This window comes from Primulina eburnea, chromosome 2, assembly GCF_022965805.1.
Source record: "Primulina eburnea isolate SZY01 chromosome 2, ASM2296580v1, whole genome shotgun sequence".
Lineage (NCBI taxonomy): Eukaryota > Viridiplantae > Streptophyta > Magnoliopsida > Lamiales > Gesneriaceae > Primulina > Primulina eburnea.
Window position 1 is genome coordinate 8,076,999 of NC_133102.1, and position 27,214 is coordinate 8,104,212.

General features: G+C 35.2%; 3 protein-coding genes across 6 annotated transcripts in view; 2 read left to right on the forward strand and 1 right to left on the reverse strand.

Moving 5' to 3' along the window:
- Nucleotides 1-9,655, forward strand: part of LOC140824561 (uncharacterized) — a 73,809-nt gene extending 64,154 nt beyond the window's left edge. The window contains exons 2-4 of the mRNA XM_073186136.1: nucleotides 8,346-8,948; nucleotides 9,044-9,081; nucleotides 9,197-9,655. Coding sequence (XP_073042237.1) covers nucleotides 8,346-8,948; nucleotides 9,044-9,081; nucleotides 9,197-9,367 — 812 coding nt within the window. The 3' untranslated portion in view covers nucleotides 9,368-9,655. The remainder of the gene's footprint in view (nucleotides 1-8,345; nucleotides 8,949-9,043; nucleotides 9,082-9,196) is intronic.
- A 1,492-nt stretch (nucleotides 9,656-11,147) lies between these two features.
- Nucleotides 11,148-12,804, forward strand: LOC140822898 (protein ASPARTIC PROTEASE IN GUARD CELL 1-like). The gene has a single exon (XM_073183853.1). The coding sequence runs from the start codon at nucleotides 11,203-11,205 to the stop codon at nucleotides 12,658-12,660; it is 1,458 nt and encodes a 485-aa protein (XP_073039954.1). The 5' UTR covers nucleotides 11,148-11,202; the 3' UTR covers nucleotides 12,661-12,804.
- Nucleotides 12,805-18,591: 5,787 nt separating this feature from the next.
- LOC140822899 (uncharacterized) lies at nucleotides 18,592-27,174 on the reverse strand. Of its 4 annotated transcripts, XM_073183854.1 has the most exons (15): nucleotides 26,897-27,174; nucleotides 25,049-25,203; nucleotides 24,772-24,862; nucleotides 24,519-24,603; nucleotides 24,136-24,220; nucleotides 23,542-23,608; nucleotides 22,156-22,225; nucleotides 21,921-21,963; nucleotides 21,586-21,832; nucleotides 21,291-21,496; nucleotides 21,111-21,185; nucleotides 20,143-20,212; nucleotides 19,936-20,016; nucleotides 19,369-19,448; nucleotides 18,593-19,044 (listed from the first exon to the last, which is right to left on the reverse strand). In XM_073183854.1, the coding sequence occupies exons 2-15, from the start codon at nucleotides 25,192-25,194 to the stop codon at nucleotides 18,966-18,968; spliced, it is 1,425 nt and encodes a 474-aa protein (XP_073039955.1). In that variant the 5' UTR covers nucleotides 25,195-25,203; nucleotides 26,897-27,174; the 3' UTR covers nucleotides 18,593-18,965. The 4 variants fall into 4 exon arrangements, with proteins under 4 accessions (XP_073039958.1, XP_073039955.1, XP_073039956.1 ...); XM_073183855.1 differs by lacking the exons at nucleotides 21,921-21,963; nucleotides 26,897-27,174 and adding an exon at nucleotides 26,627-26,647 and having other exon boundaries at nucleotides 21,586-21,849; nucleotides 22,127-22,225; nucleotides 25,079-25,219; XM_073183856.1 differs by lacking the exon at nucleotides 26,897-27,174 and having other exon boundaries at nucleotides 18,594-19,044; nucleotides 25,079-26,557.
- Between the last annotated feature and the right edge of the window lie 40 nt (nucleotides 27,175-27,214).

Here is a 27,214-nt window from a genome sequence, read left to right on the forward strand (position 1 = left end):
AACTTCAATTTATCCTCAGAGATGTATCCTAACAATGAAGAATAAAGGATGGAGATGTCTCGAGTACCATATGCATCAATAGTGGGAAGTTTAATGTTCGTCATGATCTGTACAAGATCGAGCATTACACAAACAGTGGGAGCAGTTAGTAGGTATGTAGAGAATCCTGATTGAGAGCATTGGAGTACGGTTAATAAGATCCTTAGATATATTAAGGGCACCTCAAATGCTCATGGAGGATCGGATTTTACACTCAGGGACTATGTCGATTAAGATTTTGCAAGTGATCCTAATAAGAGAAAAGATACTGCTGGTTATGTGTTTACACTTGCAGAGAGAGCAGTAAGATGGGTTTCAAAACTGCAAACAGTTGTGGTGTCATCTACAACGGAGGAAGAATATATGAAATCTACTCAAGCTTGCAATGAGGCAATATGAATAAAAAATTTATTGGAGAAGATCAGACACAAACAAGATAACGAAGCAAGTTAGCAATAAAAAGATTTATTATCAACATTCTTGACAAAGATTTGTCCTCAAATCCTTGTTTTATGCACTAAAACGAAGCAAGTTAGCAATAAAAAGAATTATACTATCAACATGCTTACCTTTCAACTCTAGTTAGTAGGCGATGTCGTCAGCGTGCTCCATCACTGCTTGGAACCCTAACTTCATGGTTGCCTTCATTATGTAATCATCAACTTCACCATACATCAAATAACAAATGACACGAAATGAAATTAAAAAGATCTCATTAAGCATCATGAAAATCAAATTCCTCTCCTTCTTAGACCTGGTTAACAACACAAAAATTTTCATACAAATGTACAACATTTGCTCACTAGGAATAAGGCGCAGTTGATTCATGATATAAGGATCTAGACTAAAAGTCATTTTTCTATATGCGATGCATGTTTCACAACCCACTCAACGTATCGCTTCATATGAAACCAACACATATATTCATGTAATATGTCAATTATCAAACCACTACAATACGTCTAACTATCACGTAATGCAATGTATATAGAATTTAAAATTTATTATCTTTAAACATATATTCATCATGAACAAAGAAATTATCATATTCAACCATGCAAGTTTCACAAGTATCACAAAACAAATAATAATTGTGCAACTTGGATATACCTTTCATTCCATCCATGCAATCTTTTAACACGTCACAAGAATTCAAAACTACTGCATACAATTCATTGTTACTACTAAGTCTTATCCATTTTAAAACATGTGACAAATTAAGATTACCAACAATCAAGTTTACCACATAAAACTTTTCATGGCACTCACATCCATAAAGATTAGACACAATAGTAAAACTTAAATCATATCCCTTAACTCACATTTGTAACCCTGTCTCCAAACTCTTGAAAACTAAACAACACAAAATTATGGTAAGGAAGCAAGTCATACATCATGGTCGTTTTGTTAGCAACTAACCTTACCACATCTCGATTTCTTCTGAATTGATAAGGGTCAACACCACATTGCATTTTCCCACCATCAGCACTTGCTTGCTTCCTTATCATGACGTCTCCACGATCCTGCAAAGAAGAACTAACAATGCTCGGGAATGAACTGGCTATATCACACAATGAGAATAAATCTTTTTGTACAATGGTATTTTAAGGGGTTTATGCAAAAACAAGTAACTCTCGATCTCATCATTTTTTGTCATCAATTCATTTTTCTTTTCTTTTTCTTTGATCTCAGTTTTTTCATCAAAATTTTTTCTTTATATGGTCATCTCAATTTTTTGCTCACTCTTTCGTTCAGTCATTTTAAATTCTTTTTCATTCACTTCAAGAGATTTCAATTGACCCTCAAGAACCACCTTTGGATTCAATTGTACATGAGATATACATTTTTTGTCAACACATTCATAATCCAAAATTGCACCATTCTACTATCTTCTTCCATAGTAGACAACTTAGGCACTTATTCCCTACCTAAGAATTCATTCTCCACAGATCATCATTCAACGTCATTCAAATCATCACCTAGTAAATTACCAACATTAGTGGACTACCAACATTAGTAACTACAACCTCAACTTCAGATTGAAGTTCAACTACAACCTCAACTTCAAATTTAGGCTCAACTACAACCTCAATCTCAAAAGTGCGAGAAATTGACGTCTTAGTTGTACTTTGATAGTCATTCTTAGGAACTTCATGTTTCGACTCAATCATTGGCCTATCCACGACTTTCACCTTCCTGTTGGACCTCCAGGTGGATGCCAACAAATCCTCATACAAGCCACTTTTATCTCTTCTATCAACTCCCCTATCGTAGTGATTAGGAACAAATCGCTTCCTCATTACACTTTTCATTTCATCCCGCTTTCCTATAGGGTCATCGTTGAATCTCTTCATATCACGCACTAACTTAACCCACCAAGTAATTGCATAGTTGGTAAACTCGCTACAAGCTCGTCTTTCCTTCGTTGTTTCTGTATAATCCTGGTTCTCAAATACACACTCCATCTTCTCCTCCCACTCAAGGTATACCTTTGGATCGGCTCCCCTGCTAAAAAATGGAATTGTCATCTTTGTGCCACTCAGTCTATGCTCTCCCAGAATTCTACTTTTAGGACTCTCACCACGTCTCCTATCATCGTCCTGACTCAAGTACAACACTCTACTCACATCAACTCGTCTCGTTATCATATCCCCACCAACTTTCCTACACTTATCGCATAAAGGCTTAAATTCATCCTCGTCTTCTCCTCTACCCACATTCTTAGGCTTGGCTTAGACCTGCTCCCACTAGTATTAACCTCAAGCCTATCCACTCTCTCGCATAATGGCGTCAACTCGGCCCTCATCATCTTTATGATATCATCTATCAACAACTCAATTTGTACATTGAAAATCTTTGGTTCGAGTCATCTCCTACCTCCTTTTACAATTTTCTTTCGAACAATGTACCTGCAAGAAACGTTAGTAAAATAAATAAATAAAAATATTTGTCACTGGAATTCTCACGGTTACTCCAAAGAAAATTTACTAGACTCTCTTTTTATATCTGACTTCAAATACTCACCAGTTATTCTGAAGAAACAATGCTCGCACTCAAGTATTTTAACTCGAATTCGATAGTTCTCTCGAATGTGTGCTCAAGCTTTATATTTGTATATATCAAACCTTTATATTCCACTCGTAGACACTCGTAAATATCTCGCTTGGATTGCGTAATGCCAAGAAATTTGGAAAAAAAATTTATTGTGAGAGACACTTGAATATGACTCACAATAAAGACAATAACAAAATTTAATGCTAAATAATAGCACAAAATTTTTGATTTTTTTTAGGATTTGCACAAGAGGGGTTTGTGCAACTCGAACGACTCACAAAATTTTGAGAATCACAAAATTCAGGAAACTACAAGAAATGATATAATCATGTAGATCTGAAAACAAAACGATAGAACAACGCAGATCTGATAATTAAAAACGAGATACTTACTTGAATCAAAAAGAACCAAAAGTTTTGATACCAAATGATGTGATTCTTCAAACATGAAAAGAAAACGCGCTAAAAAACAGAGTCACACCCTTGATTCGATGAAATAAACAAATTTGGGTTGTCCCGATATTTTTGAAAAAATTGAAGGTTTGTGATATTCACCTCTAAGGTATGAAAAAATTAGCAACAAATATTCACGAATATAAACAACTGATATCAAACGAACCTTCAAAGAACTCGTCTTTGGCAATCCGAGTGAAGAACAATCGACAAACACCACAAAAATTAAATTTTTGATAAGTTTGATTTTTGTGTGTACAAACCAAAGCTTCGAAAATTTTGAGAGAAAACTTATAAAAGTATATTCAATCTTCATTTATTTGTTCAATAATGTCTTACAATATGTTTATATGGAAAAATACAACAAAAATCGTGATCTAAAGTTTTCAACATCAAATCTGTACTGCAGCGCCCTGGGGCGGCTTGTTTCAGCTGCTGAGGCGCAAGACGTGCTGAGGCTGGATTATTACCCACTAGGGCATGTTGCCCTCGGCCCTGGTGCGTCTTGACTACCTCCCATGGTCATTTCATACTCAAATGATTTGTTGCTCGATACGTCTTCATGGAATGCTTCATTGAACTCCTTCAAGCGTTTTCGAATGCGCTTGATTATTCATTTTTAATCATCATCAAGCTTGTACAATCAAGACAACCACCTGTATGTATCTCCTCCCAAAATTTAGCACGTCATGTCCGATCAGATTCGTATCGCTTTTCATGTTCAAAGTAGGTGATTGTAATATTCTATCTCATATTGGAATGCTAGGACAATCTGCACACTACAAGAAATTCAACATTCAACCACACTCAAAAGACAATGATTTTAACAAAAACGTTGTCTTTGTGAATTTTTCCTTGTCAAAGACAATAGTTTTTTAAAATCCGTTGTCTTTTATGGGTAAAAGACAACCCATAAAAGACAACGGTTTTAGCAAACCGTTGTCTATGAGCATGTCTTTTGGTTTCTAAGACAACGGTTTTCAATACCATTGTCTTTGTGCTGGTTTTTTATTTAGCTAAGACAACGGTTTTTGTTAAAACCGTTGTCTTTTATGGGTTATGACAATGGTTTCGATATTGTTGTCTATGAGCGGGTTTTTTTTAGTAGCTACGAAAACGGTAATTAATACCGTTGTCTATGAGCGCGTTTTTATATAGCTAAGACAACAGTTTTAAAAACCATTGTCTATTAACGTCAGTGAAAGACAACGGTTTTTTTAGTAGCTACGAAAACAGTTTATAAAATCATTTTCTATGTACATTTTTAGGGTCTAAACAACGTTTTAAAAAAAACGTTGTCATATTACTAAAAGAAACAATCGTAAACTGTTTAGCGACGGTTTCATAAAACCGTCACATTTTTAAATTAGACCGTCGCATTTGTTAAATAGCGACAGTTTTAACACAAACCGTAGCTATATTTAGTGACGGTTTTAACAAAATCGTCGCAATTTTAAATTAGCAACGGTAAAAACCATCGCTAATTTAAAAATTGCGACAAGTGTTTAAAATAACTGTCGCTAATAGCGACAAATTAAGAAGAGCCGTCGCTAATAGCCACAGTTTAAGACAAAACCATCTTTAATAGCGACGGTTTTAAACAAAAATCGTCACAAATTGTCTATAAATATCCGCATCCTCAGTTCATTTCTCCCCACAATAAATTTTCTTTCTTCCACGATTTTAATTTCGCTTCAATTCTTGATAAATTTTTATGTGTTAGTTAAGATTATTAATATTATTAGTTTAGTAAGATTGTAAGTTTTTATATTATATTTATCAAATTATAAAAGGTGAATTTTTTTTATTTTATGCAAAATAATAGCGACTGAAGTCATATGAACAACCGTCGCTAATTAACGACGAAAATCATATGAACAATTAGCGACGGAAATAATATGAAAAACAGTCGCTAATTGGCCTTTAACAACGGTGTTTCAGTGCTACGACAACGGTTTTTCCTCGTTGCCTTTAGACGTCTATGACAACGGTTTTTCACCATTGTATTCGAGTACACTCTTTAACCATATGACCTTTAACAACGGTTTTACAAGACCTACGACAACGGTTTTTCACCGTCGTCTTTAGACGTGTACGAGTACGGTTTTTCATCGTTGTCTTTGAGTGCACCCTTTATGTTGGATCTTGGTTTTCTATACTCCCAAACGTATTGGAAGTTTTAAAATTTTATTTATTTTGACAATCAAAATATGTTTTGCTTTGGGCGCTCATATGATTTTAACAAAAATATTCGTAGCATGTTTAAAAGTTATACATTTGGTGAATAAATCACGAGGCACCAACTGATACGGTATGACGGATCTAGCTCTTGATGGATCCCTACGAACTTTCTTCAAGAGACTCCTTTCTTTTCTTCTAATCAGGTCCACCACTGAATTGTTTGATCCTCTTCCAAATTGCACTAGAAATATTGGAAGAGATTTAACGTATGAGAAAATTATTTGAGAGATGGCTCAAAAATATTTTCTCAAAAGAGGTGGACGATTTTTATCTTTCTTTGGAGGAGTGGTTTTCGAATTGGGAGGCTAGGGTTATGAATTCTCAACCCACTTTTATATTTAACCATTGACCTAATTATCATAGTATAATAATTGGGCCATTCAATTAATATTAATGAGCTTGATTAATTAATTAGATTAGTCCAACTAATTTAATCAATTAATCAAGGTCCATTAATAACTTTAATTATTTAATATGTTGGACTTGTACTCCTACAAGCTCATTAAACATATTACCACCAATATTTAATTTATTAATTAATCAACTCAACTCTTGAGCTTAATAAATCAAATACATTATAAATTCAACATTTGAATTTATTATTTAAATTGTAAATTCAACTCCTTGAATTTTTATCACCTCCAAAATTTAATATTAATAAACCTAACATTTGAGTTTAATAAGTTAAATTCTCAAAATATATAAATTCAACTCCTTGAATTTATTCTTTCAAAATTTAATTATCATAAATTCAACTCCTTGAAATTACTATATAATATAAATTCAACTTCTTGAATTTATTCTCTCAACGGGAACAAACGATCTAGTGCTTGTGTGACCCTCAATGGTTCAGGGATACAGCTAGCCGTGGGTTCACAACTCTTTGTGAATCAGGACATAATCTTTTATTAGGGCTTACCCTAGTTAGCCCCAATCTTTTCATCAACACCTTGATCAAGAATGTCAGAACTCATTTCTGATTGCACCTATCGGATCATGGTAAGAACGTCTAGTAGCATCGCCCCATGATCCCCTAGGTATCACTGATAGTGCCTGCAAGAACCAGTCGATTATGATTAACGTACAATACGGTCATTTCATTTCATATATCCCGATCGAATCTGCAGCCATTGGTTCATCGAGGGTTGTATATTAATTCGATAACTATGTGATAACTATAATAATGACATCGCGTGTACTATTGGAGAACTCCTTCTCCGAAGTACATCTCGTACTCTGGTCAGAGATTCCATACACTATTATTTCATCAGATCACATAGGATATCCACACCCGCAGGTGAGCGGTGAATCCCCGAATACAATGCACTGGCTCCTATATGTGTCGCAACTATATCCAACCTCGCCACCTGATGACTCTCTTGGAACCGGTAAACGAGTCAAAGCACAGCCCTTGCATATAGAGCCTCAGTGTTGTCCCGGGTCGTAAGGACTAATGTTGTACAATCATAACCACAGACTTATCTTCTCGTTGAATGATAACCACTTGGAAACTCCGAGGGAGGGTTGTTCGGTATAATCATCATATGACTACTCATCTGCATGTTTGGACATCTCTATGCCTTACCAAGAAACGCAGTACACAACATCACATATGCTAGTCTCGAGCTCAAACGATCTTTATCCATGTTTTAGGCGGCTGAATCGACTAGGAACGAATTTAGATCATACAGTGTTTATAAACGAGTTTCAACATCGAATTACGATTCATTTGTATTAAAGTATAATCAAGGTTTTTATTTATGTTTGATAACATGGGTATACAGATAAAGAAATAACAAACCATGAAATAATGAATTATAGTAAAATAAATATTGTTCTTTACAACTGAGTCAATAAAATCTCTAGTCAACAGTTGACTTGCAGAGCATCTACTCTAACACTTTAACCACATGATCTTTAACAACGGTTTTACAAGATCTACGACAACGGTGAAAAACCGTTGTTGTGAGCCTTTGTAGTGGCATGGGTTTATAAGGGTGAAGAATTGGCTTATTTTAGGAGTTAGATTGATTAGTTATTTTCTCAAAACGAAGACGGAAGTGAAATAGCCACGGGCCAAACTCAATGAGCACAAGAAGCCACTGGTCGTGGTGCCTGACATAATAAAACAAGAAAAATAGCACTCTTTTCTTAGTTAGTACGGAAAATAATAACAAATAAATTATTGGTTAAATTACTAATACTCAAATTTTGTGAACAAATATTAGTTATGCCTCAAATTTTATGACAACCATGCATTGAGAATTTTCAAACATTTTCACTTAGAAAAATATTTGCAGCTGTTCATCCTCCGGAAGAACAGCATATTCCTCCACAAATTTCTGAGTTACAATTTGACCCACAAATATTCCTTCGATCTTCTCATCAGATGACATTCTAAATAATCTTGAAAAATTCTCACGAACTTGGCTATATCGTTTTCGCGATTATTCAAGAACATAAGAACATATTTTGGTGAAATATACATTTAATGATTTTCATTTTCTTGCATTCCCCATGTATTATGTTCTTTGCCCTAAAATTTTTTGTACCGAATAGGTTGGCGTGCATGCTCTAAACTTCATGTGTACCTAATAATGGGGTGTGGTGTTTCACGGATTGACGGTAACGGGCTAGCAATTCCGGTCAAGCTCCGGCCGCTCTTCCTTAGCCGGTTAGAGGAGATCTCAAAAAGTAGGCATGGTCGTCCCCTCAAAGATCCCACACCTTCGAAGAAAGAGTTGCTCTTGCATGAAAAGGACGACGACGATGATGACGATATCTTGAAAACCGCACCCTCATCTCCTAAGGATACCGTCTTCGATGGCACAAAGATCGAGGATACGAAGAGGATAGGGCATGGAACCGAGGCTGGCGTCGTCGCGAGCCAAGGTAAAAAGGATGGCAATGAACATGAGGTGAGTAGAGAATGTAGCACGAAAGGAAATTGCAAAGATGTTATGAAAGAGAGAATGGTAGAAAACATGGAGGCTAAGGAGAAGGATAGGCTAGACAACATGTTGACAGATACCGAAAACGAGGATGACGATGATGGCGATGAGAGAATGATCGGCCAGGAGATGGACGATGATGCCTTTCCGGGTTCACCGAGTTTTCGAGTATATTTCAATGAAAACGAAGAAGACGACCACCATGATAGTGGTGAGAAACCATATCCATCTCATATAAGTTGTATCCAATATTGTTTGATATATAAGAATTTTGATTTTGCTTAGTATTTTTTATCATAAATCCAGAGAACCATGATGTCTTGAAGGATACATCTTCATCAAAGGTATATTTATGACATGATTAGCATCGCAGAAATCTTATTTAATGAACAAACTAATCTCTACATTTACACCATTTTTTCAAATATCAATAATCAATCCATAGTCTTTGGCAAGCAGGAATCATCCGAAAAGCAAAAGGCGAAGAGAGGAAAGAAAAAGAGGAGCTTTAAGTTGCCTAAAGGAGGACAAGTCAAGAATCTATTGAATGTTAAATCATGCTACATGCCATCTCACTCCGCTCCCCACGACCGCGCCCATCTTCTCCTGGCGCCAAAGGCGACTACTTGAACCTTACTGGATCGCGCGAGGCCAGTCAGGGGCGGAGCCATGATTTCGTACGAGGGACACTAGACGGGGTTGGTCTGAAACGAATCAGTGGACTTAGATGACCAATTTTTTTCTTTTTTCTTTGGTTCGCTATGTTGATCCACCTCCGAGCCTAACGCCAAAAAGGTGGTATAAGAATTGTTGAACAGATCACAGCAGAAATTACCAAACATTGCCTTTGTAGCCTATGATTTCGGGTACTTTAGCTCTTTTCTTGTGATATAAATAGTGCATTTTCTTTCTTTCGAATTACATGTAGCATAATTTACACTTATTTATTAGATTTGATGATATATATCAATTCATTGGCTTGAAGAGAGGAAAATGATCTATGGCCAATAAATATTAAATACACAACCGTGGACGGAATACAATAGGAAACTCTCAAGTCTTTTATTTTCAGTCCTTTTTTTTGGAGACGCATTAAGCATAGAATTCTATAAGGTTGTATTTTAGATTGATAGATTTCAAATTAATATATTTCAAATATATTTAAATTTATTTTTGTAGTTTAGATAAAGAAGCAAAAACTTGTGTGAGACGGTCTCACGGGTCGTATTTTGAGAGACGGATATCTTATTTGGGATATCCATGAAAAAATATTATTTTTTATGCTAGGAGTATTACTTTTTATTGTGAATATCGGTAGAGTTGACCCGTCTCACAGATAAAGATTTGTGAGACCGTCTCACAAGAGACCAACTCTTCGATGTTTATATAATATTTCATATTAATTATGACGTATTTCAATTTCACTCAATAACTAATGCATTCGAAATTCATTCTGCTTTGTGTTACAATTGTGTAAATAAATAAGGTATGGATTTAAGAATTCATTTATTGTTTTATTATTAACAATATAAATGTAATCGAAATCTATATATTTCAAATTCATTCATCCAAATGCAACCTAAAACGATTTATACAGAAGAAATAGAAAAAAATCATATTATACTTATTATCTCTATTTCTCATCGACGCAATAAAACGAAAACAAAGATAACTATCCAAAACTGTGGTTAGAGAGACAAAAAATGTAAGAAGAATACGAGCAAGTTAATGAGGGTTCAATATATAGGAACTAAAATGGTTGCCAGTCGTATTAGGATATATACCGTTTGCATTCCGAAAGAGGTCGACATATATCCATCAAGCTTCCTTATCCGGAAAACATCTGATGCAACTATTTTACTAGTATCCATCCATTCACATTTACACACACACACTACATCTTAGGTCTTTTCGTTTCGTCATCCATTGACGAATTGCTTATTCGATCTATATATATGTATTTGATTTCTAGAATTGTGTCAGTATCGTTGACGTGAAGTTGATATCCACGTGGGATGTATATATACATTCAAGGCTATCTTACTTTGGACAAAACTACTTGAGTAGGTCTCTTGTGACACGATTTCACGAATTTGTATATGTGAGACGGGTACCGATATTCACAATAAAAATTAAAACTCTTAGTATAAAAAATAATATTTTTCATGGAATACCTAAATAAAATATCCACAAAATACGACCCGTGAAACTGTCTCACACAAATTTTTGTCAAACTACTTTTGATTTTAACCAAAACAAAAATCATTTTTAACAATAGGTACATGTATATGTACATTAAGTCTCTCTCACTTTGGACAAACTACTTTTAGTTTTACCAAACCAAAAATCAATTTTAACCACTTGCATTCATTGTACCATTATTATTATTAAAATAGAAATTATATAAAATCCAGGGCCATGCATGTTCCATCACCAAGCTTTCCTCTCTGTGTGTGGGAAGAAACATGGCCACATTCAAAGGCACCGTTTTCTTCTCATTTCTCTTGTCAGTGATTGTCCTCTCTCAGGCTTCGCTTCATTACAAGAAACAAAATGGGAACTTTCAGGTTCTTGATGTCTCTGCCTCGTTACTGCAAGCTCGCCGAGTCTTCTCCTCGGAGAAACCTGCTGCAGACGCTGTAAGTCTTCAATCCCTTGGAGTTAGTACCGGTAATTCTTCCTTCACCCTCACTCTCCGGTCGAGATCCTCGATGCTCCGGCTATTTCACCGTACTTTAAAGAATTACACTTCGCTCACTCTCTCCCGACTCGCCAGAGATGAAGCTCGAGTCCAATCGCTGCTCTCCAGGCACTCGCTCTCCGTTTCGGGTTTTTTGACTTCAGATCTCGAGCCGGACGAGCTGGAAGTTCCCGTGACTTCGGGGATTAGCCAAGGGAGTGGGGAGTACTTTGCTAGGGTGGGGCTCGGCTCGCCCGCGAAGGAAATCTATATGGTTATCGACACGGGAAGTGACATCAGCTGGCTGCAATGCCAGCCTTGCACCGACTGTTACCAGCAGACGGGCCCTATCTTCAATCCTTCTTCTTCTTCGACTTACCGGAAACTCACCTGTGACTCGCAGCAGTGCGCCGCCCTCCAGGTCTCCGCCTGCCGTACGGACACATGTCTTTACCAGGTATCCTACGGGGATGGCTCCTACACAGTTGGGGATTTCGTCACCGAGACGATGTCCTTTGGCGGTGGCTCGGTTCCTAACGTGGCTCTGGGGTGCGGCCACGATAACGAAGGGCTGTTCGTCGCCGCCGACGGGTTGCTGGGGCTGGGCGGCGGTTCTTTGTCTCTAGCTTCTCAAATCAGAGCTACATCGTTCTCGTACTGCCTAGTACACCGCGATTCGAGCACATCCTCAACCCTAGAATTCAACGCCGCCCAACCCAGCGACTCGATCTTGGCACCTCTGCTGAAGAACTCTTTGATCAGCACTTACCACTACGTGGGCCTCACCGGGATAAACGTCGGCGGCCAGCCGGTGAACGTACCAGCGTCAACATTCGAAATCGGAGGCGACGGTAAAGGCGGAGTGATCGTCGACTCCGGCACGGCCGTGACGCGGCTGAGGACGGAGGCGTACAACGCCATGCGGAACGCTTTCGTAGCCATGAGTAGCCAGAATTTGCCATCCCCCACCACCGGCTTCGCTTTATTCGACACGTGCTACGATCTGTCCTCCAAGACCTCCGTCAGCGTCCCGACGGTGTCGCTTCAATTCGCGGGCGGCAGAGCTCTGCGTCTGTCGCCGAGCAACTATCTAATTCCGGTGGACGATTCCGGGAAATTCTGCTTCGCCTTCGCGCCGTCGTCGGGTTCACTGTCTATCATCGGTAACGTGCAGCAGCAGGGGACACGTGTCAGTTACGACCTCGCCAACAAAATTGTTGGGTTCAGCCCCAATAAATGCTAGTCAGTGGCAGCGGACATAAGCAAATTTGGCTGATAATTAGTGTTTTAATAATATTATTATTATTATTATTATTAATTATTGCATGCGATTTACTTTCAAGCAAGACCAGGAAACAAAGTTGTTAAAAAATATTAAACTTCACTACCCGACTGTTTCCTTTCTTTCCCCTTAGAAAAGTTGAATTAAATCATATATTAACTATATTATACACTTAAAAGATTAGAATTTGTGTGAGACAGTCTCACGTGTCGTATTTTATGAGACAAATATCTTATTTGGGTGAATATCATGATGTCCAGAATATTACTTTTTATTGTGAATATCGGTAGGGTTGATCCGTCTAATAGATAAGACTGTTTCATAAGATACTTATTCGTAATTAAATAAGGTCGGGTTCATATTATTTTATATTAAGATAATTGAATTGCACCTTATATTTTGCTAATGAATTTTAATATTATATTCATAATTAAATAAAGCCAGGTTCATATTATTTTATATTAAGATAATTGAATTGCACCTTATATTTTGCTCTTGAATTTTAATTTTATATATTTTATTTGTTAAAGTTTATTTTAAGTGTGTTTTAATTTTTATATTTAATTTTCAAATATTTTATTGTTTAAAAACTTAGAAGTACTTTAATGAGTATGGTTTGAGTTCGGATTCCTTTCAAGTTCGTTAAACAAAATCGTTCTAGAGTTCTTCGAATATTTTTAATTTAAAAAAAAACCAAACTAATATATGAAATTTAAAGGGTATAAATCTCATTTTATAAGATTCAATAACTTACATTTCATAATGTGAGACAACAATTCATGACCAACAAATTAGATCAAAAAACTTGTCGATCTCGCGAACTGGGTCGTAAGCTTAGGAGACGAACAATCTTTAAGCTTGAATATTTCGGCTCGATGAGCTCAACACGATAAGCTTAACGAAGACGATTTTGTATTAATTTATCTGGAGACAACCGAAATGAAATTATTGACTATGGTGTAAACAGAATTAATTATATCATTTAAGTATCATTTAATTTGGAAGTGAAAAATTGGAGAAGAGGAAGGAAAATAAGTCATAAATTAAATAAAAATAAAGGGAAGGAGGGGGCGGGGGGGGGGGGAGTTGCGGGTGTGGGGCAACATTTAAGCCGACGTTTGTTTGTTGTTGGCAGAGAAGAGATATTCAATGTATTTTCGTTTTCAATGGAACTGTTTTACGTGTGGTTAGGTACACATTTAATGTAATAATAATTGCCCCAAGAATGCGAGGTCCATGTGATATAAGTTTGAAAGTGGATTTGTCTCCTTCCATTTACTGGATTCCGATGGAGACTTGGATTTCTATTTCATCTTTATCATATTAATTATTATAAAAAGGTTATCAATGTTTGTAAATATATTAATTTTAACCATATAAATATCTTTTGAATTTTGAACATTTTAGTTGTTTTTTTTTTAATAGAAGGTTGATGATGTGACATTATCGTCATTTCATTCCGGTAGGGGTGGGCATAAAACCAGAAAAATCGAAAAAACCGACCGAACCGAATTATTCGGTTTAAATTGTTCGGTTTTTCAGTCGTTTATGGTTTTAAAATTTATGAAATTCGGTTTTTCGGTTCGATTCGGTTTTCGGTTTTAATCCCCGAAAAAACCGAACCGGTCATATTATTGTTAAGTATAAAGTTTTTATGTATAATGGGTCATATTATTGTTTAGTATAAGATTTTTATGTATAATGAGCATATTAAGATTTAAGAACTTAGTATCATTAACTCTCAATTTTCAATCCGATCGTTTTTTCTTCTTTCTCACCACTCACCAGTCGATGTTTTCTTTTCTTTTCTGTATATATTTCTTTAATTTTTTATATAAAAAATTAAGTACCACAAATTAAATGTTTGAAAAATACTATGATATTAGATTTAAAGGCATAAAGTGACGTATAATTTTATTCCGTAACAAATTTTAGCTAACCGTATATAACCAGCCGTATAAATCGAACCGAACTACAAAAAAACCGAACCGAACCGTAATAAAATGGTTCGATTTTAGACTAGAGATATTCAAAATCGAAAACAGAAAAATCGAACCATTGTAGAGTAAAACCAGACCGAACCGACCGTTGCCCACCCCTACATTCCGGGTGAAAGATAACTTAAAATGTTGGCGAAAAACTAAAGAGAGTGTGTTCAATGTATGAGATTTTATTGACTTTTAATATCTCTTGTTGATTTTAAAAGTCTAGATGTATTTAATGAAGACTTTTACATACTCTATATAACTCTAGTGCTATTCAAAATAGTTTTCATAGGGTTTTAAAAAGTCAAGTGATATTCAACATTGACTTTTAAAAACTCTATAAATGTCTATATGTATTCTAATTTATTTATTAATATAAATATTGAAAAACTATTTCAACTGAATATGTTATATATGTCAATTAATTATTAGTTCAAAGAAATTAATAAAAAATAGTATGATATAATTAAGTACAAAATTTATAAAATTTTATAATAAAAAAAACATTTACAAAAATTTATAAAATTCTTGCAAAAAAAAGTCTACATGAATCCACGTAAATATGTGGTATTCTGTAAAAATCAAAAAAACCTATCAAATTCATAAAAGTTTATCATTAGAAAAAATCATTAAAAATCATCAAAACTCTGAATAGAACATATCATAATACTAAAATTTGTTTCACCAAAAAAATCATCACCATATGTACGTGGTCGTGTACACATGTTGTGTATGTGTGCCACCCGTTTGTAATAATATTGTTTCTGAAAGAATTTTATATAAATATTTTTTGATGCCTAATTCATCCATCGATTTTCTTATTTCTTCCCAAATTCGTTTAGACCAAACGTTGACGGGGCCATCGCCTATTCCTTCCAAATCAGTCGTGACATGCCCTCCCAAAAATTTGTCATCTTCTCGATCGCGTGGAGTGATGTGACACAAATAATTATAATTTTCAAAACATGGATGATGTATATTGATGTTACTTGATTTTGATAACATAATATATCAATATTGAAAGTTATGACTATAGATAACCTTTTTTATAATATTTATAATATGGTATCCTATATCATGTACATTTCTCGTATAAAAAACCAACTCTTTTAGTATATACGGTATTTACAAATGAGTCTCAAGATCTAATTACAATTCATTTGTATCAAAGTATAATCGATGTCTTTATATATGATTTTTAGCATATGTATATAGATAAAGTAAAATGAAACCATGAAATGTAAATTATATTATAATAAAGACTGTTTATTACAATTAAGTCAATAAATTCCTTAGCAAGTTGTTGGCTTACAGTGCATCTACTCTAACATATGCATCTTCTATGAAGTTATTTACCTCGATTGTCGTATATAAACCATCGTCGAAGGTCCATCGTCCAAACCTGTAGCTACTAAAAAACGTCCACTCGATGAACAAAAATAGCAGTATTGGGTTGTTTTTATAATTGGCCGGCCAGTTATGTATTCTGATATATATCCGTACGTAGACCAGACATTTGGAATTCAAACATGCATTATTCATGTACGACAAAACTATGGAGCAGTGGTCTTCTAAAGTTAATCTTGCTTAGAATGTTAATATTCTTGAATATAAAGATATATAGGAGAATGCCATCGTATAAGTGTTGCTTATCTTGTTTTTTTTGCCTATATTCGGTTGGAAAGTGAGCTTTGACCCAATTAATCTTTCTGAAAAACAATTCGACAGGACTTCGTCTGATAAATTTTGAATTAACCAGAAAACTGAAATCTACACTATGAATAAAAGATATATTTAGAATATTAGTTTGCAATATATAGTGTTGAATAGGTTGTGTCTATGTCCATTTTGGGATATTGTGGAAAGAAACTTGGCATTTGCATTATAAATAAATATAGCCCTTGGCGGCTTGGTATATATGATTTTTGCGAAGTCATGGCTTGGTTTAAGACTTGAATTATATTGATTTGACTTGAACTTTGAGCATGCTTGAGTTAAATATAATATGGATCCCTAAATGGGATATTAAGTAAATTTTTACAGTAATTCTCATGAAAGTGCTACACGAGGGTGACGTGGAAAGAACTAAGCGCGAAATGGATGCCACGTGTGCGCCCGTTGTTGCCACGTGGGTTGTATGGAGAGTGGTGTATGCATGAAGGAATATGAAATTAGGGTGGCTCATAATTTTAAAGATTGTAGCAAATATAAATATACATATTCATTCCTTGCTGCCTAGACTCTTTATACATATATGCCAGAACCATCATATTTATCTAATGTACTCTTTATTGATCGTTTAGTATTTGATTTGGAAATTGTAGAATCGCTAAGTTTTTAAATTACATAAAGTCTTATGCTTTAACGTAAACATTTCCAAATTATAATCATTACGAAGATACAGTGAATGTGCATGTATCTTCAAGATCAATCTTTAGCAGGAGCGACGGGCTGGTATTCTTGAATTTCAATCAATCTTTATGTGATTTTACTGGTTGAGTATCAATCTGGATTATGCTACAGGTACCCGTCAGCTATCTTGTTGATGCTTTCATGGGATTATACTCTGGCTTTTGCGGCTGCCTGCGAAGGCCGGCGAGAGCCAGGGAAGAAGAACAGGATTATACAAGTTCTGCTTTCCATGGAGGAATTAAGTTGACTTCATTGTTGAATCCTTTTGATTACACCAATGGTGCTGATTCTGTCTGAGATTTATCTGTGTTATCTGGTTCATGATTGAACTCAAGCACCCTTGTTAGGTGTAACTTGTATGATATTGGATACTGACATCTTTTGGATAGATGATTTGGTTTTGGATAGAATGACTCGATCAAGATATTTTCTTGAATAAGATCAGTCATTGTAAGACTTGTTGCTTTATAGATTATACATCCAATCCTGTTGAGGTGCTCTTGTAGAATTATGGTAGCTTACTGTTTGGAACTAACTTCACCTGTCGGTCTGGGAAACGCCTTCAAGTGCGAGTCGGCCCTTTCGGCAAGTAGCTCATAGAGCTAACCGATCAACTTGACCATTTTGTTTCTGGTTGAGTAATCATATAACTAACAAAAATGACTTGAAATGTGCTTTTTGTGGAGTAACCATTTTGTTTCTGGTTGAGTAATCATATATCTGAAAGCTTGATAACATATATATATATATATATATGTTATATACTTTTAAAAATTTATTTACAAAGGATATATGCTAATTTGTAGGATAAGATTAATTTTAGATGCATTATCGCAAGCATATGTAATATTTGCGTTGCGAAATTGTAAGAGAGAAAGGAACAGCCAATCAGAAAGTTACCGGAGAAGAGATGCGTTTTTACACACTGTTTAGGACTTGGGACGAAATAAATTATGAATGCCCATGAAATACAATTTTAAAAGGACCTCAAATCAACATGATAAGTATGGGATATAATCGAATCGAGTCGAATTCTTGAATATTTGAGTTTGGTTCGTTTATAATCGAGCCGAGCTCGATCTTTATTTAACGAATATATACATGGCTCACGAACTTATTCAAGCTTTTATCGAACCTAAACAATCTTAATAAATATGAATTATATATTTAAATTTTCATTAAATTAATTAAAAAAATAAATTATATATTTAAAGAAAAATATATTATTCTTATTAAAATTTGTAAATTTATTATAATAAATAAATTTAATAAATTTTTCTATATATTTCATAAATAATATGCAAAATCAATAAATCAAATATCAAAACTAGTATTTTTTCATCTAAAAAATTACTCATGAACTTACCAACGAACATGTTCACGAGCTAACGAGTCGAATACTGTAAAGCTTGAGTTTGGTTTGTTTATCTTAACGAGCCTCATTAAACGAGCTCAAACGAGCTTTTATCGAATCGAGTTTCGAATAACTCACAAAAATTAAATTTGGTTCGTTTACCTCCTTAATGCTAAGGCAATCACATCAAGTATAATAGTACTCAAAGCAGCTTCACCTTCAACGCAGTACTGTTAGCTATAAAATTATGTATGTCCATTCATTCATATTAACCTTTGTTAAAAGACACACGACTTCAGCATATTCGGTTTCGGGCAGCTAATGTGTGTGTATATATATACTATACACATGGTACGCGTTATGTAACCGAGTCGAGTGCTATCTCCAAAGTTCAGTCACTTGCTACTGTTAGTTGTGTCAACAAAACCCATCATCACTGGAGCTTTACAACTTCAGTGCATCTTTTAAAGTTTCTGCTCTTTATCAATAATGTCACATATATATATATATAACGGCTATACATCATACACAGGCAACCGCTCTTCGATGCGAATTCGACAGCTCGGGCATTTCCTACATTTCTCTGAACAAGTGCTGTATGAAATTAAAGAAAACGTAACTTTCGTGTACAATAAAAAAACACATAAGATGACCGAATTTTCGGGAATGATTCAGTTAAAGTCGCATTTGGATGTAGGGATTTGGAATGAAAGTATTTCAAATCAATTAAATGAATCCACTCAAGTTTGATTAATCTCTAAATCTATGGATTTAAAATTCTTTAGCTGTTATATTGCTAATTTTTTAATCACAGTGATAAATTTCAAATTCTTAATCCATGGACATTTAAAATCAAATCCTCCAGAATCCAAATGGAGCCTAAGATTATACTGCAAAATATTCGACTTCGTAGCTTACCTGCATAAAATGCGATGCCTGCACGGAAGAAGTACAACACTAATCTCTCCTTCGAAGCAGACTCTGCACATAATTTTTTCCTGGCAGCAGCATTAGGACAAGCCATTAAGGTGGTTGTACAAAAATTCACTTGTGTCGGGAACCGTAAAAAATTTATACTAAATTTTAACTGTAAATAGCAATATTCACTAAAAGTGAAATGATATGGTTACCCTTCACATTATTTTTTATATTCTATCGCGAGGAGTGCGTAAAATAAATCAGTTCACATACCAAAAGCATTAATCATTTCCACAAACATGACTTAGATTGCAACAAGATTTTTATGAGACGCTCTTTGACCATTGTACATAACACAGAGCAGCTCACATCAAACATATAAAGAGATCTCCCTCGTTATCTAGTAATCTTTCATTAATTTTATTTTGCAAAAATTCGGCCACACCTCAAACAATTTAAACTTCCGAATACATAGAGATTCTTGGAGTGAGGATAATTAAAGAACCATATAAGCGACCACGGATAACCAAGTGTGTCAAAACCAAAAATAAGGATTGAGATCGTTACATGTTGGAGTTTCTCATACTCCTGCTGGCTGAATTTCGTAATTTGAGTTTGCTCACCGAGTGCTGCTTGAAGCCTCCAAACCTAAAAACAAACGACGAAAATGGTGATGCATTTTGCAGTACATTCAAGGATAGAAACCAATAAGAAAAACCCTGGCTAAGTGTGACCGTGAAACAAAAGATTTGTAATAAAAAAGGTGACATATACCTCCTCCACGAGATCCTTCTTAGGCATTTTCTTCACTATCTCAGGTGGATAACCACAAAAAGTGTTATAACTGATTCATCAGTAAAAGCAACAATCAGAATGTCAAGTCATCCCATAGAATCCTTTTGTACACCTTCATTGCATTGTTCAGACCAAAAAAAGAGAAGAAACTGAAGTGTAACTGTGTAAGAATTAACTCATAATAAAAATGTTCCAACTGTCGAAGTAACCAGTGCAGTTCACATAATGTCATAACCTTACTGGGAACACTAAGTTGAGGAAACTATACCAGGTCACTGCGACAAAACCTATAAGTTCATAGCTATTAAGTCGTAGACATGCAACCACAGAAGCGGTACAATTTTTAGCAACATAATTAGCATATTACTAATTATTAAAAAACGTTAAATGCCTACATGTATCTGAACCTTTTTAAATTCCCGCTCGTCCATGAAGATGTCATTTCTCAACAAATTACTATGGTCCAACAAATTTCGCAGAATATAATACAAAATATCATTTTTGAGGTACTCATGTTGTCAATATATGGAGTCTAATAACTGTTAATTTAAGGAAATTTATGGAAACTGGCACATACATTTGTAACCCTAATATGACTTGTATGTATGGGTCACCAGAAAATAGTTATGAGATCAGACATGTTCCTGTAAAATTCTCTTTATATTATTGGTTTCATTAGATTGGAAATTTGCAGCAGTGGCTGCAAATAGACGTAGCTGTCACATCGAGAGCATGAACCACTATAAATCTTGTGTATTCTTGTGTTTATTTTTCGCCAACTTTTATTGGTTTCGGTTATTTAAACCAGGACCACAATTCCTAACAGTTTGATCAAGGATGGATGCTATAGTTAGTTGATTGTTACTCACAGAAGTGAATGCATTTAGTGTGTGCAAATTTTTAGCTGATCCTGTACACAAGATGGATGGTCAAGGCAAAAGTATTACCCTGAGATGCCATCATGGAAAAGCCGGACCCGTTCTTCTCTTCTTGTTTGATCAATGGACCACCAACCAAGCAGCCTGAAGATAAAAATGCACATTAAATTTAGTTGCCACAAGAAACATCCCCAGATGATTTTTAATCTAAAACAACCTACCATCAAATAGTATGTCTATATACACTACCTGGAGCCATGGTGCAGGAAACCAAAGCAGTCGCGAACTCTTGCAGAGTACATAAAATACAATCCTCTGCCAGCTTCACTTCGTAATAAAAGAACAACTTTTTCCACCAGTCTAGATGTAGCAAATAAGACTCCAGCACCTTGCACTAGCAAAATAGGAGAGAAGAGAACTGGAAGTGGAACATTTCTAGCACTGGGTGGGGTTCCCTAATTCAAAGCCCCTAGTCATTTAGTTGAAAAAAATCTCAAGCATTACAACTGCTCAAATTACAGTCTGCATAAGCAATAATCAATACCTCAAGCCACATGCAAAGGAGGACTTGAAAACCAACAATAGGAATTTTCATGATATGGCCACCAATGACTTGCAGACTGCAGATTCTATCCGTTGAATGATCCTCAGAGGAGATCATCAAGCCACTGTTCCAATCAAGGTATCTAATACCAGTAGAAGACGAGCTTTCCTCTCTAGTTTGAAAACTTCTATGAATTACTGGATTAGACCATTTGTTACAGACAAGAAATGCAAAGCATTCTGCGATCCTATAGAAATACAAATACTCACGCATGTAAGACAATGACAGACAAAAAGAATTATGGAGGAGAAAAAGTTTTTAAATGGAAAAGGTACCCATAATTAATGAACAAATCCCACCAGCCAAAAGGGACATCACCTGCAATGTATAAATATTTTTTTAAAACAAAAATCATAACCCAGGAAAAAACATTATGGCACGCATGCAGAGCAAAAGCAAGTTTAACTTGATAAAGAACTCAGAGCAATCAACATTCTCTTTTTTGAGATCCTACCAGAGACTTGTATAACTCAGACAAAACCTGAGAGGAGGAAAGAGAGAGTTCTTTACCACTCAGCTTCAGGAGAGTGAACACAGTTGCCGCAATAAAGAAAACCATTGAGATTGCAACCCAGAAGTGCTAACCATAGTAAATTGTCATTAGTAATAAATCCTCAAGTTCTTGGTAAACTGAATACAAATATAAGCATGATATATAAAAGAAAAAAAACGAACAGATCCTGCAAGAGACCTAAATTCATGAACTGTTTAGCAGAAATAAAAGGTCAAAAGAGGAAATGAAAACTAAGACTTAAACTAGAGAAACGACGACAAAAAAAGTGCGACCAACACAGCACCACGAAAGAAGTGCAAAAGGTAAAGCCCTCCTTTTGTTCATGGTACTTCATAACTGTTTACAAACAATCCATGTTTCTAATCCTTTAGAAATGGACAATTTGAGGGTCTTACGGTCTCATCTCTTTTTATTCCTAACATACCCATTTGAACAAAGCACCAAAAGCAAATCAGAACTCTCCATCTGTCCTAAAGAACTTATTCCAAACATCCACTGTGCCACCTGAGGCAGTCCTCGCAATCCATGTGAGTACTATGAAATTGGACATACAACTCCACCAGTAACTGGTCCTCATCAGTTCTTTAGACATAACTTGAAAACAACCAACCTTTCCCTCTCCTGCTTGATTTGAAATCCACATCCAAGGCACCTAGTAGGTGCTCAAACTTCTGGAAAAGCATGCATAACATGCACGCCTCCATACGGGTGCTGTGATACTACTTTTTTATAGTACTCCACTAGATACAAACGTTTTGTTACACGGAATAATATTTTACTCCGCAAAAACCAACAAAGTAACAAAATTTTTCACCATGTGGACAATCTTTAAAGCATAACAGATAAGCATGTGGATGCAATAACTCAACTCAAAAGTATAAGACAATCAGTCTGAGACAGTTATACAGAATGCTCTTTTTTTGCAGCACGTAGAGTTCCCAGGTGGAAGCTCAATTATCTGTTACGGGTGATGAGAAAGTAGGGAAAACTATAGACGTACAAACCTTACTCCTTCCTAGGGAATATTTGTTGACATGACAAGAGTCCAATGCATATCTTAATATTTGACAAAAGCATCTACCTTCTAGAAATATGTTATCAGTTAATTTTGATGATTTACCCACATCGACCACTCTGAAAAGATAAGCACAGGCATGCAATGACAGCGGCATAATCTTAAATCATGTACTAACAACTTAGTCACTTTCTTCACACTATTTAAGGGAAAAATAAATTTGTTTTATTAGCTAACCCATTCGCTGGCTATGTTTACTCACTGACTGCAAAAAGGATGCATAGAAGCAACAGGTCAACTATTGATTAGTAGGAATGTTTAAAAGGAACAAAGAATGCAACTGTTCGACTAAGAGCAATAAACTCACAGGAAGTGTCTCCCATATTGCCTCATCACTCATGTTTTCATCATCTCCAGATAAAGCCTTGCACATTCTGTATCATCAATGCAAAAGGGAAAAAAAAGTAAACTTCTAATACCAATGATAATTCGAAATGAATTATGATCATGTGTCAAAAAATATGGTATTCTTTTTCAATTTTATGGCAAAACTTCCTAAACAAGGATCATTTACTATAGACACAAGATAGGAACAGAATCCACGTAAAATAATTAGAAATGCAATTTTTTTAACCCTTGTATTCATACATTTATAGTGTTCAATAAAATAAAGTAAATAAAATTTGTATTCCCATTGAAACTTTATTCAAAATAATCTGTTCCAGCTCCCACATGCTTTATCTACCATATTGATGAAAAATTAAAATCACAGCGCATGAATCTAATTAGTGCTCTTTCTTTCAGATAATTGTTTCCAGGCTCCAGATCAAATATACTTTGCCTGGCATATTAAGGAAATTATGGCACATAAATCAAATTATTGTTATATATCCCAAAATATGTTTTTTGTTTTAACCAGGGAACAGCCTGAAAGCCTAGAGCCCTCAAGTTAAAGTTGTACCTAAAATTGTCGACAAGGACAATAACTTCAAAGGCCAACAAAGGAAGAAAGACGATTTTCAGATTCACAGCAGCTAAACCATTAACTGCACCAAGGAAACAAGTTAATACTAAAAACATTAACTGCTAAAGAAATTATTAGATCATTGTCTCAGATATGTGACAAAGAGGACTAAGCGGATTAGAGGCATGTGCACAAATCTTCCTTTTGCTTTCATGAAAATTAACACAATTGCATATTAAAAGGATGGAGATAATCAATTTATTAGTAAGACTGAGCGTGCTAAAATTCATTAGAGGTTGCATATTAAAAGGATGGAGATAATCAGTTTATAATTAAGACTAAGAACATGCTAAAATTCATTAGAGGTTTTGCTTCCTTACCATTTGTACTCTCGAGATATATACAAAGAAGCAGTTCGAAAGCGACGAGTAGTGGCACAGCAACCACCGCATGGCATGGGGCCCACTATTCACAAGTTTTAAAACAAAACTTAATTAGAAGAAAAAAACAGAATTTAAATTCATCATAATTTTTAGTTAATATTGCAGAAAAGACGCAACCTCTGCCAATCTAACAAAGTTGTATGATATCATAAATACATTCCTAAAAATCTCATTTGATGTATTGTCATACATGGCGACCATGAGGAACAGATGGGGCAGGTAGAGAGAATCTCCCTCGAGCAACAACTGCATGAAATAGCCAAAGTGGAAAAAAGATCACCCTGCACACAAATGCCCAAACATGAGGGGTTTCTTTGAAGGTTCAGTGTTTTATCTGCTTGGATAAAATTATGCAGAAAGTTAGGTTATGTCACATATAGATGAAGACAATGGTAGAGTTTAGCTAGATCCAATGGTGAGAATAGTTGCAGATAGATACTCTAATGATACAATAAAGGAATAAGTACGTGAAGAAGAAGTGTAAAAAGAAACCAGACCACCAAGAGCAGGTAACTACGAGATCAAGCTTCAGAACTAGCAAAAGAGTGAAACTGAAAAGTAATGTGTGTGCGGCCACTTGCTGCAGTGACTTTCCTACTCTTCTCCAGCTCATTTGTAACCCCTGCAATTGTTACACCCTTCAATTGTTACGCACCAGGAACTCATGAGAAAGAGGGAGATTTTCATGAAAATAAAAGCAAAATTAAAAGGAAAAAGAGAAGGAATAATCATATGTATATATCGTTGTACTGAAATATATCAATAAAGAGTGTTTCATAAGAGTTTGTTTCTCATAGCACGACAGCATAGAGGAGCTGTACTATGTGATGAAAGTTGTGAGCTTCACAGCACAAGAAAATGAACAATCGTGTCTACATCATAACACTAGTATATATCTATCAAGAATATCTCACAAGAGTATGTTTTAGATTACCAAGGCATAGAGAAGCATTATTAAGTCACGCAAATAATAATTTCAGACAAATTCCAGAATAATCGTCTTTAACTAAGGAAAGGGATGAAATTGGATGAAGTAGGAAATTTCTTTCCTTCCAAATATCGGCACTTCTTTCCTATCTCCAGTTTTTAGAACAGTGTGTGAGTTTTCAGGCACTTGAGATGCTTTGCAGCACAATGAATAGAAAAATATAACGCAAGCTATATGCCCTACCAGAAACTAAGAGTTTATTAGACAACATGACTACGTTTTGTGCAAGTGATCCACATGAGCACATAAGCTCTCAAGTCTCCACATATGCTTACAGCCTGACAAGAGATTTCTATCCAGAATAAGAGACCTGGTGATTTTCTTCACTTTATCATTTGTTGATGACATTACTACTTCATACAATGATGCTACTCTTAACTCCATTTATATCTGTTGTTCATTTCAAATCGTCACTAAGTCCGCATGACTTAAACAGTTAAACTCCTGTTACCATTTTTTGAGACATGTACTCATGAATCAAAGCATAAGGAGAGCCCACAACAATTCAGCCTGTATACTTTCTGATAAGTTTAAGAGATGAATACCGGGACTATTAAGTATTATTTAAATAAAGATAGAAAGAACAACAAATTATACTTTCCAAAAGGAGATATTGTCTCATGGAAACATAATTGGGAATGTGGTCAATCTGTAAGTGTCATGTAACCCATACCTACGAGGGGCGCCATAGTGCCTAGTTATACGTAACAATTATTAAAAAATAAAACATGATAATTAAAATGAAAGAAAGCACATTTACAAAATCAACTTAACACTTAGATTTATATTCAAACATTAAAAGTAATTCCATATAAATTATTTAAAGAATGTTAAGTTACTTAATCACTAATTCGAAGGATAAAAAGATGTAGACGAAAAATGATGTGATTATCACTCTGAGGTTAGCTGGGCATACTCATCCTTGAGAGGAAATCTGAAATTAATCCAGTTTTTAAGCCACACACTCCTACACACAACAAACAGCGCGTAATTCATCCCAATCAGTTCACGGATACATTTCTTTGAGTATCAATGGTACCTTAGGACTACAGAGCACTGCAATAAAGATGACAAATCGATCCACCACTACCAACAACAAAAAATCTCTAGAAATTCATCCCAGTCAGTTCAAAGCAATACATTTCTTTGATATTGGTACTTTAGGACTACAGCACCTGCAATAAAAATTACAAGTTGACCCATCCACTATACGAGAAGTAAAAAAAAACTCTTTATTTAATTTGAAATTTCCGTTATTTGGAACATGAAAACCCCTCTCCTTCCCGATTCTCTCAAGAAAACGGACAAATAAATGTTTAAATATTACCTTAAAAAACAAGAGCTAGCCAAAACTTCAGTCTCTGCCGGAAACGGAGCCTCCTACCGGTTACAGAGAAATAGTGAGATACTAATTCCAGATGGAGCTTTCAATTGTTGCAGATTTGACCTTTTCCTTCCTCTTTGTGAGTAGTTAGCGCATGCAGAGAGAGAGATATGGACCAAGCTTAGGGTTTTCAGCCACCTTCTTCCATGGCAGAGAAAAAAAGGGCATCGATGTAGACGTAGAGAGTAACTACAGTCGCCTCTGTCTGTCTTAGGGACCTGTTTGGTCTCTTTCATACAACCTGTCCTCAAATATCATAAA

Coding starts and splice junctions, on each gene's coding strand:
- LOC140822899 (XM_073183854.1), bottom strand. CDS start 25,194: ATGAGCTGGAGAAGAGTAGGAAAGTCACTGCAGCAAGTGGCCGCACAC. Junction 20,017..20,142: donor AGAAGGATCTCGTGGAGGAG/GTATATGTCACC, acceptor GTTTGTTTTTAG/GTTTGGAGGCTTCAAGCAGC. Junction 19,045..19,368: donor AGGCATCGCATTTTATGCAG/GTAAGCTACGAA, acceptor AATTTCATACAG/CACTTGTTCAGAGAAATGTA.
- LOC140822898 (XM_073183853.1), top strand. CDS start 11,203: ATGGCCACATTCAAAGGCACCGTTTTCTTCTCATTTCTCTTGTCAGTG.